General features: G+C 51.7%; 1 protein-coding gene across 1 annotated transcript in view; it reads right to left on the bottom strand.

The window, feature by feature from the left end:
* Window positions 1-3,506: 3,506 nt before the first annotated feature.
* Window positions 3,507-14,104, bottom strand: part of Tmem163 (transmembrane protein 163) — a 227,169-nt gene continuing 216,571 nt past the window's right edge. The window contains exons 7-8 of the mRNA XM_004668129.2: window positions 6,545-6,686; window positions 3,507-4,468 (exon numbers count right to left, since the gene is read on the bottom strand). Of these exons, the coding sequence (XP_004668186.2) occupies window positions 4,408-4,468; window positions 6,545-6,686 (203 nt within the window). The 3' untranslated portion in view covers window positions 3,507-4,407. The remainder of the gene's footprint in view (window positions 4,469-6,544; window positions 6,687-14,104) is intronic.

Below are 14,104 nucleotides of genomic sequence, written 5' to 3'. Positions count from 1 at the left end.
TTACATATAGCAACAGACCAAACTAGCGATGTAGTCTTGGATACAGAAAAATAAGATTACCCTAGCTCTCCTAGCACTTAGGGTTTTGTGAGGATTCAGTGTTTAGCACAGTCCCCGACATGTAGTAAGCCTTCGTGGATGTTAAATATTGTTATTAATAGCGTTTCATAAGACTTGAGAAATAAATAGCTGAGCTTACTTCCTATCTGTTGATTCAAAGCTGATCTTTACGTGAAAATATTGTTCCAAGCTGAGCAGATGATGCAGGAATGACGGGTTTCACGTGTTTCTGCGCCTACCCTGAAATTAAAATATGTTCCTGAGTGCACTGAGTGATTCCAAACCATGTCAGCCCTCGGCCTCCAGGGCAACAATGCTACCAGAATTTCTTAACTGGAGTTCAAAAGGGCAAAGGTGACCTTTGTACCTCACCCCACTGATATCTTCTGGAACATTCCAGGGGGTTCTTTGAGGAACTTTTTGAGCTAGAAATTAAAAGTTCTCTGACAAACAGCACCCCACGAATTCATTCTACAGCAATGTAAAAAGCTGACTTTCTGTTTTATTTAAGGGGAAGAAATGACCAACTGTATGGATTTACACATTCCCCAGGAAATCATTTGCCGCCCCCTGCTGGACAGGGTGGCTCCCAACAGGCTGGTTTTTCATCAAATCCAAGATTAATTCCTCAAAGCAGGGATTCTGGCCTCCTTCAGAACAGTATACAGAAGCAGTTCATGGTTTAATGATGTTTTCCAAAGTCACGTAGATATCGGTTTACTGTTTGTTGCCTCGCCTGTTCCCAGATGGAACAACTCTGGGTAGATTGAGTCTGTGAGACAGTGGGGAATCTTCTGGGGTTCAGTGCATTTCTCAGTTCCTTTGGCCTCTCCTCAGCCCAGATAGAGGTATGACAACTGGAATTTCCTTTCTTTGGAGCCTCACTCTGCCCCAGCTGTTGAAGGTGCCTTTGGCTACCTTGCCTACCCTGACCACTCTCCCTGTAGCTGGAAAGCGTGCATGTGGCGGCGGGAACACTGAGGCAGTGGGGCTGGGTAGCGGGATGCAGGGAACGTTGGTGGGATGGCAGGTCCGCTGAGGCTGAGGGAGTGAACATGGGAAGCGGGTTTGCCCATCGTCCTGCCCGTTAGCACACTAGTGTGCCCATTGATGCCAAAGGAATGGTGACGCCTCTTCTACTGTAGTCACTGTCACAATCTTGATGTTGTTAGGATAATGGCCGGTCCAGTCTGTGTCCTCAAACATCCCGGGCCAGCCGTTTTCAACGTCACTCCTGGGGTCACTTCACGCGATCGTGCAAACACGGTGTCCCAGGCCCAGCCTACTGTCCTGGCACCTAGAACTCTGTTTTCCACTGTTGTAGAGGAATTATGGAGAACTTTATTTTTCAATAAACTTTTCTTGTGTGATGGGTGGAAGTGACTTTTTTGGGGGAAGGGAGTGCTGACTGAGCACAGGGTCACCCATAAAACAAAGCTGGGCTTCTGGGCTCATGGCACCAACACACTTGCTGGCCAAAGGAGTGGACAGGAAGGCCAAACCACCGCGCATTTTCCCATTTCCACCCTCCCTCGGGGCCAGCGGGGACCATGGGGACCATGCATTCTGCCTTCACTAGCCTCAAAGCAAGCTGCATTAGAAAGTGAACTGACTCCTTTGGAGGAACGGAAGGAGAATGTGACATGAATGTGTGCTTCATGGCGGGTGTATGTATGGATTCCTCCTAGGCACTATCCACATTCTTTGAATTTATATTTATTTATTTATTTTCTTCCAGGTAGGGTCTCGCTCTAGTTCAGGCTGACCTGGAATTCACTATGTAGTCTCAGGGTGGCCTCGAACTCATGGTGATCCTCCGACCTCTGCTTCCCGAGTGCTGGGATTAAAGGCATGCGCCACCACACCCAGCTTGAATTTATGTTTATAAGCAGAGAGGGAACGTGAACACCAGGGCCTCCTGCCCCTGCAAACAAACTCTGGACACGTGTCGGGCTTTACATGGGTACCTGGGAAGCAAACCTGGGCCTTCAGGCTTTGCAAGCAAATGCCTTTAACCACTGAGCCATCTCTCCAGCCTCACTTTTTTTTTTTTTTTTTTGAGACAGGGTTTCTCATTGGTCTGGAGCTTGCCAGTTAAGCTGGACTGGCTGGGTAGAAAGCCCCAGGGATCTTCCTGTCTTTGCTTCCCCAGCTCTGAGAAGCACTGCTATACCCAGCTTTATACACGTTTGTACATTTTGAGCATATTTACACACCTCCATCACCTTTTCCTCTCCCCCTCCTGCCAAACCCTCTTTTCATCAGTTGGTCCTCCTTTGACTTAAGTGTCTTTTTTTTTTTTTTTTTGTGGTGGCCCACGGGGTTTGCTTAGGGCGCCTGCATGAGCGTGGCTTGGGGTTGTTACTGGGGCAAAAGCAACTTGCTGGTGGCTGCACCACTGAAGAGCTTGACCCTCCCCCGCCACCTCAGGGAGGGGAGGGCCCTCGAGACCGCCTTTACTTGGGAACCGGTGATAAAACCAAGTCCTCTTGCTGTGAGGCAAGCGTCGTTGACCACCGAGCCTTCGTCCCAGCCTGGACTTTCTTTTCTGATGTCCCAGCTTTGTGCTGTCTGCTGTGCAACAAACCCACAAGGCCCACACTTCCCACGTGTGCTTGCTTACACAAACATCTCACGGGAGGCCCTTCAGTGTCTTCAGAAGTCCCACTGAGAAAAGCATGACTTTGTAGGACTACACCTCAGTGTCCCTTGTCCAAAATGCTTGGGAGCAGTAGTGTTCCAGATCGTGGGACTTTGTGGCTCTTGGAACGTCTGCATAGACATACTGAGTTACCTCTGGAAAAGACCTGAAGCTGGACATGAAGCTCAAGTTCATACAAGCCTTGTACACATGGCCTGAAGCTAACTTTACACAGTGCTTGGGACAGGCCCGTGCTTTCACTGTGACCCATGTCGTCAGGCCAGGTGTGAAATTTCCATGGGTGGCATCATGTAGGTGCCTGGTTCTGCGCTTCTCAGAGTCAGGGGTTAGGGAATGTTCCACCTATACCTTCCACAACAGCATGGAGAAAGACGGGGTGCCACAGCCTAGGTAAGACCTGTGTCTCGCCCAGTTAAGATGGCCTCCACAGGGCTCCAGCACCATGGCTCTGGGTAACACACCTGCCCCAGAAGCAAGTGCACAGGGATCCCCAGAACCCTCGCAGAAGCCAGACATAGTATCTGTTACCCTAACCCTCGTACAGCAAGATGGGGTGGGGGGAGCAGAGACTGGAGAATCCTGGAAGCTTAAAGGCCAGGTAGCCTGCCATTCACAGCAATAAACCAGACAGGCCCTGCCTCAAACAGGGTGGGAGGCAAGGATGGACGCGTGGCGTCATCCTCTGACCTCCGCGCGTGCCTGCACTCACCCGAGGACACACATGCACAACAGGCACGCACACAAAGTTAAAAATGAATAAAAGAAGAAACTTTATAAAAACAACAACAGGTAAAGGTCTTTATTGGCCAGACACTGCTGCCTGGGCAGGCAGCACTGAGAGAGGTACGAAGGCTGCGGGCGGGAGACGCGTCTCTGGCGCCTGTTCCTAATGTTAACTAAGCTGAGAGCATCTTGTTCCTCGCAGAGGAGTGAACCGTGCCTCACAGACTGGACTGGACCACTGCCACTTCACACAGCATGTGGATGTATGCATATGCAGGTAGACTATGTAATCATGTATTACAAATAAACTCGCAGCTTCACATCTCTCAAAAATGGTTCCTGTTCTCACACGGGTGGGTGTGCAGGTCCTGGTGTATGAGGAAGGGTCATGTGCTTATTTAGCTCATCCATGCAAAAGCTCATACAGATATCCCTAAGCATTTTTACAAAATAGAATGGTCTCCTTTCTAACAGATCTGTTTAGATTCTGGATTAGTAAAAGTGTATGAAACTAATGTAATACATTGGTAGAAATTAGGAGATGGTTCTGTGTATGTAAAGGGGACAGGGGCTTCCCTTGGAATCTGCCAGGAGGGAAAAGGCTTTGGAGCTAGGCAACATTGGGACTGGTGGTCTTGGTCATTCCTGTTTCAGCCAGGCAGAACTCACATCCTACCTGCAAGAACCAACTTTCTTTAGGAAATAGAAAATGTCAGTCCCAGCTCAAGATGGAGCCAGACCCCCTCCTGTGGGCATTGGTGGTCCTAATGTGTTTGATGGATGGGGCAACGGGGTGAGGGTGTCGGGCAGGTCCACCCCCCAGACAGACCTCATCCCGGATGATACACTCTGTGAAAGAAAACTTCCAAAAGTGAAAATGGACGGTCAGTTAAATATTGGCACCATCTGCCTACGTGGAAACCTCTTGTTGCCTGGACGGTCTTCAGCGAGAGCGCCCGTCTTCACTCGAACATCTCATAGTGACGTGTCTGCCTCACCCTGGGCACCATGTCGATGAGAAGCCTGCACGAGGAAGACAGACAGTCAGCACAAGGCCACAGCTTGTGCAGCCCTGGGGCTGGAAGTGTGCAAAGCTGCTATTTCTGTCCGCATACTGTAGCCTACCCCCCACGGTCTCAACTCTGACGGTTTTTTCATCCTCTCGCCCTCCTGTGCTTGCTAGCATTTACTCCCACTCTCCCCTCCACACCTTCTCCAATAATCTGCTTTCTGTCCCTTAGAAGTTCTATAAACTTCACACAAAACTTTATATGACCTCTTATATCTGGCAGGTCTCACTTGGCATAATATTGGAGGTTTAGCCACAATGGAGTGAATACTGACCAGCACATCATTCATTTTTATGGCTGCATAACAGTCCAATGTATGGATGGACCACATCCTTTTATCAGTTAATGGGTGGCTCACTCGCGTGTACTAGGAGGAACATTGCCGTGAGCATTCACAGAGACAGTTTCGTGTACATGTTGATGTGCATTCGTGCACAGCATGCCAGGGAGCAAATGACTGACTCAAATGGGAACTCTGGGATCAACTTTGAGGACCTTCCCGGTTCTTTGGTAAAGTGGCCTTCTCATCTTCCACGAGTGAGATGTGCGAGGTGCCCAGTCCTTTGCAGCCCTCACAACTATCCCTGGATGCGATATGACATCTGAGTAGTAGGTAGAGGGCATTTTAACATTTAAAAACACAAAATCGGGGCTGAGGAAATAGCTCAGGGGCTAAGAGCCCCTGCCCCCAAGTGTGAGGGTCTGACTTTGATCCTTAGCACTCAAGTAAAAGGCTGGGTGTGTCCATGCACACCTATAACCCCAGCCCTGTGAGCAGCGGAAACTAGGAAATCACTGGGGCTTGCAGGTCAGCTAGTCTGCACACACATGTGCATGCATTAGTGTATATTATACATATACATACACACATCACACCACACTACACACACACACACACACACACACACACTCACCAAAACAAATTTAAAGAAAAAAAAAATACAGCACCTTGGCAGAAATTCTCTCAAAGGCAGGTGCAGCAAAGTTGGAGTAGCATTTCTTCCATAAGAGTGTACTTAAGACACCACTCCAGGTGAGGGTGGCTTTTCCCTCGGTGTGGCCTTTTGCAAAGCACTCACCAGGGCTGGGCCCCCTCTGTGGGCTGGTGTGGCCGAGTCTCTCCCAAGCGCCTGCAGCACGGGCAGCAGGTGGCAGGACCTCAGATGGTGGCACTAGCCGGGGGTCACGAAGACCCTTCTCGTGAAAGGCCAAAGGGAAGAGCCTCTCGTGAGTCGAAGGGTAGAGAAGCAGGACAAGTGTCTGGGGCAGGGCTCACCCAGTGAAGCGCCTGCTGCCAGCCTGAGGACCTGAGCCAAGCCCTAGGACTCAGCTAACAGAGGTGGGTGTGGTGGCACGTGCTGCTCAGCCCAGCGTGGGGAGGTGGAGACAAGTGGATCCCTATTGGTGAGCCCCAGGCCAGTGAGACGCCCTGTTTCAAAAACAGATGGAGGGCTGGAGAGATGGCTTAGTGGTTAAGCGCTTGCCTGTGAAGCCTAAGGACCCCGGTTCGAGGCTCGGTTCCCCAGGACCCACGTTAGCCAGATGCACAAGGGGGCGTATGAGTCCGGAGTTCGTTTGCAGAGGCTGGAAGCCCTGGCGCGCCCTTTCTCAATCTCTCTCTCTCTGTCTCTTTCTCTCTCTCTGTCACTCTCAAATAAATTAATAAAAAATGAACAAAAAAAATTAAAAAAAAAACAGATGGACAGCATTCCTGAGGATGACACCTGAGGTATCCTCTGGCTTGTACACACACACGCATGCACACCCACACATGTGCAACTGCACACATTAACATACACACATGCACTTCTTAAAGAAGTAAAGGAGTCGCCATGGCTTCAGAGCCTTTCAGCCTTTTCGCAGAATCTGTCTCCTTTCTGTGCCTCTCAAGGAAGGTGGAACCATGTAGGGCTTTCCCAACTGCCTGATGTGGCTCAGACTCTAGAGGGGCAGCAGCTCCAATGTGACTCTGGGGATCCTGCTGTCACTCCTGGCTGCTAAGAAGACAAAGCTGAGAGCGGGGACGTACTTGACCCCATAGGCAAAGATGGTGAGGCCGATGAGTACCCCAGTGCTGCCATCCAGGTACCAGACGGACGCGTCGTGCTTGAACACCTCGGCGCTCAGCAGGATAGAGAAGCCCATCACGCCTCCGACCAGGGAGTTAAATCCTGCAGCAGAAGGAGAGAGTGCCTGGTGAGGCCACCTGATCACCCCCCAGGCTAGACGTGTATGACACAGGAGCACCCTCGGTCACAGCCCGACCCAAGCCTCTCAGTGGAGCTGTCACTCCCGCTGCCTGTGCCCATCCCCTGCCCCGCTTGCTTTTCCAAGCACTGTCCAGTTCATTGCTGGTGTCCCCTCGTGCCCGCTCAAGAATGCAGACCTTGTGAGTTTGACTCCCGTTGAAGCCACAGAGGCCAGGCCAGGGCCTGACCCATAGCAGACAGCCGTTAGAACATAGATATGGTCACTTTCAAAGGTGGGAAAACAGGAGCAGCTCCTTGTTGCCAGAGAAACCCAAGGCCACCTGGGATATGGCCTGGTGGCCTACGTAGTGCCTCCTTGACTCCTAGCATGCAGACTAAGTCACATGGGGTAGAGTCTTCCCTCTGCCCCAGAAACTCAGAAAAGGGGACCAGCTCACTTCATGCTCTCTCTCTTTAAGAGGCGCCCCACGCTGCCTTGGGATGGTGTTAAAATTCCTAATTAGAGCTTCAATTCTAAAAGGGTGACTTGTCTCATGGAACCCGCCTGCCACTCTCCTTCTCATCTTCCATCTATCAACATCCCAATCTTTGCTGAGTCACATCTTCTGAGCAGCTGCTGGGCCGGATCTGAGCTGTGCGCTTCAGACATCTGGTCAACATCCAGGAAGACGGTTTCCCAGTGAGAAAGCTCAGCTCAACTGAGGCTAGGCGAATAAACCCAGGTGAAGCCCAAGGGCTGGGATTCCGCGGAGCCGGCCTCCACTCCCTCCGGAGTGTCCCCTGAGTAACTGAAGGATTCTCACCTCTCCTCCTCTCCCCTCCCACCTGTATCTCCCTCCCTCCCACTTCTCTTTCCCTTCTTCCCTTTCTCCCCACCTTGCTCTGAGTTTTCAGGTAGTGGCATGGCTGAGAAAACAGTAATATAAACACCACACGCACAGGCTGAGGACGTGGCTCAGCTCAGCTGGTACAGTGCTGGTCCACTACTTGAAGCGCCAGCTTCGGGCTCTAGTGCCACATAACCAGGATGTGGCGGCGCACATCTGTAACCCTAACTCAGGAGGATCAGGAGCTTAAGGTCAGCCTTACCTGATTGCACTGCAAGTTCAAGGCCAGCCTGGGTGACATAGCTCCTCTCAAAGAGCTTCTCTTGCCAGCACCAGGTCTTCCGCCACCCTGTGACAGCAGCTTCTCTGATCCTCTGGCCTTACATCAGGCAAGCCCTACACACCTGTTCACCCCTCTCCTGGGATGGACCCTACCTCGCCTTTTTCTGGACCCCGCGTGCTCACTTACCGTAACTCTTTACCTCCCCTTCCCTCTCCTGCCGTCTGCTGCAGCCCCTCCTCCCCAGCTGAGCCCTTCCTGCAGTCGGGGATGTACCCATGCAGGCCAGGCACTCCTCTCCCCCCCCCCCTTCCTTGGCCTCCAGTGTGGCCCCTGGCCCCATCCAGGCAGCGTGCGTTCTTGAGCTCTCCCATCCTGAAACCAACACCCTTCCCCTCACGTACTCACACAAGCACCTCAGACTGGTCCTCTACCAGCTCCTCCACCACCCAGCTCACGGCCAGGCTCGTCGCCCCTTGGCTCTTGTTGCCCCGCCCCGGGCCTCCCTGTGTGTCCTGGATCTTCAGCCCAGGCTCTACCCCAGCCGCCCCTCCTGCACACAGCTCCGCAGCCTACACTCGGCTCTGTTCCCGCCAGCACAGTCCACAGCAATGGAAAAGTCAACTGTTACTATCACTCGTTCCACACAGACTTGTCACACTGACACTGCCAGCCACGTCTCTATGTCCGCAGGGCCCTTGAACTTCCAAGAAAGAACCTCCTGGCTTTCCTCTCTACACCCAGCCCTGTCTCCCTCTTCACCGACAAATGCAAACTGTCCCCCACAGGGTCATGTGCTTCAGCCCTTGGTCCCAGCTGGCGGCCCTGTTGAAGATGGAGCCTTGCTGGAGGAAGTGTGGCGCAGGCGCAGCTCTCATTGTGAAAGCTTGGCTCCACTTCCTGTTTGTCCCCACAGGGGCTGCAGTGTGACCAGCTCTGCTTCATTCCCCTGTCTCCACTCCTTCCCCAGCATGAACTTCCCCTCAAAACCCCACAGGGCATGTAGGCACACCCCTTTAATCCCTGCACTGAGGGGGGGGGTTGAGGTAGGAGGGTCACAAGGAGATGCAGGCAGCCTGGGGCTACAGAAAGAGTGAGTTCCAGGTCAGCCTGGGCTGCAGTGAGACCCTGCCTCCAAACAAACAAAAATAAATAAAAGTTAACTGTAAACCAAAACACTTTCCTTCCTTAAATTGCTTCTGGTCAGATATTTGTTTACAGCACCAACAAAGTACCTAATGAAGTTACTCTCTACCAAGCATAGTATTTTTGCCCTTTTTCCTTTTGACCATCTTTCTCCCACTAGAAACCTTTTATCTATTTATTTATTTGACAGAGACAGCGATGGAGACACTGTAAGCACACCACGGCCTCTTGTTGCTGCAAACAAACGCCCAATGCATGTGCTATTTTGTGCACTGGCTTAACCTGGGTACTGGGGATCTAACCAGGGCTTTCAGGCTTTGCAAGCAAGCACCTTTAGCCGCTGAGCCATCTCCCCAGCCTCAAACCTAACTTTTGAAGGGCAGGCACTTTATTCTTTCCCTTGTTGTCTCCCATGTCCAGAAGAGGGCGCTAATGACTCACCAGTAACTAATGCATTTTACAAGGTCGGGAAAGAAGGGGGCATGTGGAGCTGGGTTTTAGCCGTCCCTTAAGAGAGGGAGCCAAACCTCACCTGGGACCTGATATTCCCAGTGAGTATCAGAAACCACGATGAGCTAAAGGTTCCCAATCAGTCACTACATGTCCCCCACCTCCCCACCACCCCAGCTCCACTGAGCCAGGCCCTGGGCCAGTCAGCACCCAGGCCTGGGTGGATACAGAGCTGAAGTTTCCCCAACCAGCCACTAGATGCCCCCCAGCTCCACTGAGCCAGACCCTGGGCCCGGCAGCCCAAGGCCTAGGGCTTGAGTCACAGGGGAGGGCTTGAGGCATCCTCACCTCCTTTGTCCCTCTCTCTAGGAGGAGCCCTCTACCTCGTGTGACTCGAGCTTTTTGTGTTGCCAGGGCCCCTCTGCCTCCACCTCTGGGAGCCTGTGTGAGAAGACCTGAGCCAAAGCCCGTCCGTCCTGCTCCCTGGGAAGGTTAGAGCCTCTCTAGTTGCCACTGACCCTGCAAGGCATGAAGACTCTGTACTAATGCACCGTCAAAATATCTTTTTGTGGGGCTGGAGAGATAGCTCAGGGCTTGCTTACAAACCCTGATGGCCCGGGTTCAATTTCCTAGTGCCCACATGAAATCAGGTGCACAAAGTGGGCCATGAATCTGGAGTTTATTTGCAGCACCGCAAGAAGCCCTGCTGTGCCCAATCTCTCCCTCCCTCCCTCTCCCTCTCTCTCACTCTTTTCCTCTCTCTCTCTCTCTCTCTCTCTCTCTCTCTCTTTCTCTGCTTGGAAGTAAATAATAAATAAGAATTCAAAACAAATATCCTTCATTTTCAGCTACAACTTTATAGATCAAGCTGTGCCTGCCCAGAGGCATTTCTGTCCTTCACTTTAATATTTTACACATGTGCTCGGTGTCTTTGAGTTAAACATGCAAAAACAATGTATACTATCTTTTAAAATTTTAACCTCAAGTGAGCATGCTTAGAAATGGGTCCACTCTATAAGGATATGCAAAGACCCCTAAATAAAATCCCCATGCTCCCTTTGTTTGGGAAGTCCCCGGCTCTCCTTGCCTGTGAATAACTCTCCCCTTCTATGTCTTGGTTGTGTTGACACAGTTTAGAGGTGACAGGGTCCCAAAGTGAATAGCGTTCTCTTGGCTAACCACGGGAATTGTCCTTAGGTGTGCATGGGACAATCTTGGCTATTTCACTTAGTACAGGACAAAAACGTCAGGAAAATCTGGCCTTTCCTTACCTCTGCCCCGTTAAGAGTCCTTCCATCCCTTCTGAGAGGACCCTTCCTGGAGGATTACAATTTCTGGGAAGACTGCCCTTTTCCAGAAATCCTGACCCCAAACCCCTCATGTCAGGAGCAGACTGACTAAACCAGCCCCTCATCCATGGGGCTCATAGAAAACCTCAAGCTTCCCAAACCCCTTCTTGCCTCCTCTGGCAACAGCTACGTCTCCCTCCCTCCCTTCTCCCTTCCTTTCCCTTCCCTTCTCCTTCCTTCTTTCCGTCCTTCTTTCCTTCCTTCCTTCCTCTCTCCCTCCCTTCCTTCCTTCCCTTAAGCTCTCATTCTCTTGAAGCTATCCCTCTGTAAAGCTCAAAGCTGTAATAAAATTTTACCAAACCTCATCCTCTACTCTGTGGATTTCATCCCTCAAATTCATAAATTAAGAGTCTGGAGATACCACCAAATTATTGGTGTATAGTATCAGTGCATTAGTAGGAACCCCAGCTCCTCTAAGGTGCATTGGTTTGCAGGACTTCCTTCCTTTCTCCTCTGAGATAGAAGGTGCTTGGCTCAGCCCCGCCAGGGCAGCAGCCACAGAGGATCCCCCAACCCTGCCTGTCCCCCTTCCCAAGGGAAGGAAAGCAGACAGGTTACAGGCGGTAGAGCCCAGACTGCAGAGGCAGTGCAGTTGTTCTGAGGCACGCCCACTCCTAGTGAGAGGACTCTCTCTTTAAGCCAGTATCCCCTACAGCCCCAAGTTCCCCTGTCACCATCTCCAGTCCCAGTGCCCTCTTCCTGCTCCAGCTCCTCCCTTCCTACACTGATCCCCACCAGAGACACCCAGCAGGCTTTTCAGAATAACACATAGGTCATGTCGCCCCATCTGTTAACTGCACCATCTCTCCAGCCTCACAAAAAGTTTTTGAGACAAGGTTCTCCCACTGAACCTAGAACTGACTAACTCAGCAAGTTTAGACAGCCAGAAAGCCCCAAGAATCCTCCATTCTTCTCCCGCCCAGCACTGGGATTGCAGAAACCACACCCAGCTTCTATGTGGATGCTGGGGATTTGAACTCAGCTCCTCATATTTGCACATCACACACCTCACCCACTGAGCCATCTCCCCAACCTCTTATTTCTTCTTCTCAATTAAAAAAAAAAAAAGCCAGATCCAGGCATGGTGGTACACACCTTTACTCCCAGCACTTGGGTGGCAGAGGTAGGAGGATCTCTATAAGTTTGAGGCCAGCCTGAGACTCCACAGTGAATTCCAGGCCAGCCTGGGCTAGAGCCAGACCCTGCCTCAAAAAACAAAAAAAATTCATGGGCTGGAGAGATGGCTTAGCGGTTAAGCGCTTGCCTGTGAAGCCTAAGGACCCTGGTTCGAGGCTCGGTTCCCCAGGTCCCACGTTAGCCAGATGCACAAGGGGGCGCACGCGCCTGGAGTTCGTTTGCAGAGGCTGGAAGCCCTGGCGCGCCCATTCTCTCTCTCTCCCTCTATCTGTCTTTCTCTGTGTGTCTGTCGCTCTCAAATAAATAAATAAAAAATTAAAAAAAAATCCAGTCCCCACTTGTAATCCCAGTATACAGGAGGCTCAGGCAGGAAAATGGAACATTTCAGCTTAGTTTGAGCTACAGAGCAAGACCCTGTCTCCAACACCAAAAGAAACCTGGCTATTTTTGCTCCATTTTGTGCATATGCATCAATTCCACCCTCTCACCTTTCCCACATCACCTCTGACTCCCATGACTCTGAACCTGTTCAGGAATGAATAAGAATAAAGCAGTGGGGACTGGAAGATGGCTCAGAGGTTAAAGTACTCGCTAGCAAAGCCTGCGGGCCTGGGTTCAATTCCCAAGCCGCCCAAATCAACTGGACACAACAGTGGCTCAAGCGTCTGGCATTTGTTTGCAGTGGCAAGAGGCCCCGATATATATGATGTACTTTGTTCAAGTGAATGACATTCATCAACCAACACCATGCAAATAAAATTTTAAAATAACAGCAATAAAAAGAATAAATCAGCCAGGACTGCTGTCTATCCAAATGCCTGATGATATGGCAACACTAGACTGAGGCCTGAAACGCATGTCCTCTGTTCTACATCCATGTGCCCTGTTCCCGTCACCCCTGAAACGCATGTCCTCTGTTCTACATCCATGTGCCCTGCTCCCGTCACCCCTGAAACGCATGTCCTCTGTTCTACATCCATGTGCCCTGCTCCCGTCACCCCTGAAACGCATGTCCTCTGTTCTACATCCATGTGCCCTGCTCCCGTCACCCCTGAAACGCATGTCCTCTGTTCTACATCCATGTGCCCTGCTCCCGTCACCCCTGAAACGCATGTCCTCTGTTCTACATCCATGTGCCCTGCTCCCGTCACCCCTGAAACGCATGTCCTCTGTTCTACATCCATGTGCCCTGCTCCCGTCACCCCTGAAACGCATGTCCTCTGTTCTACATCCATGTGCCCTGCTCCCGTCACCCCTGAAACGCATGTCCTCTGTTCTACATCCATGTGCCCTGCTCCCGTCACCCCTGAAACGCATGTCCTCTGTTCTACATCCATGTGCCCTGCTCCCGTCACCCCTGAAACGCATGTCCTCTGTTCTACATCCATGTGCCCTGCTCCCGTCACCCCTGAAACGCATGTCCTCTGTTCTACATCCATGTGCCCTGCTCCCGTCACCCCTGAAACGCATGTCCTCTGTTCTACATCCATGTGCCCTGCTCCCGTCACCCCTGAAACGCATGTCCTCTGTTCTACATCCATGTGCCCTGCTCCCGTCACCCCTGAAACGCATGTCCTCTGTTCTACATCCATGTGCCCTGCTCCCGTCACCCCTGAAACGCATGTCCTCTGTTCTACATCCATGTGCCCTGCTCCCGTCACCCCTGAAACGCATGTCCTCTGTTCTACATCCATGTGCCCTGCTCCCGTCACCCCTGAAACGCATGTCCTCTGTTCTACATCCATGTGCCCTGCTCCCGTCACCCCTGAAACGCATGTCCTCTGTTCTACATCCATGTGCCCTGCTCCCGTCACCCCTGAAACGCATGTCCTCTGTTCTACATCCATGTGCCCTGCTCCCGTCACCCCTGAAACGCATGTCCTCTGTTCTACATCCATGTGCCCTGCTCCCGTCACCCCTGAAACGCATGTCCTCTGTTCTACATCCATGTGCCCTGCTCCCGTCACCCCTGAAACGCATGTCCACTGTTCTACATCCATGTGCCCTGCTCCCGTCACCCCTGAAACGCATGTCCACTGTTCTACATCCATGTGCCCTGCTCCCGTCACCCCTGAAACGCATGTCCTCTGTTCTACATCCATGTGCCCTGCTCCCGTCACCCCTGAAACGCATGTCCTCTGTTCTACATCCATGTGCCCTGCTCCCGTCACCCCTGAAACTCATGTCCTC

This window comes from Jaculus jaculus, chromosome 5 (genome assembly GCF_020740685.1).
Source record: "Jaculus jaculus isolate mJacJac1 chromosome 5, mJacJac1.mat.Y.cur, whole genome shotgun sequence".
NCBI lineage: Eukaryota > Metazoa > Chordata > Mammalia > Rodentia > Dipodidae > Jaculus > Jaculus jaculus.
This window is presented reverse-complemented; position numbering and strand designations above follow the sequence as displayed.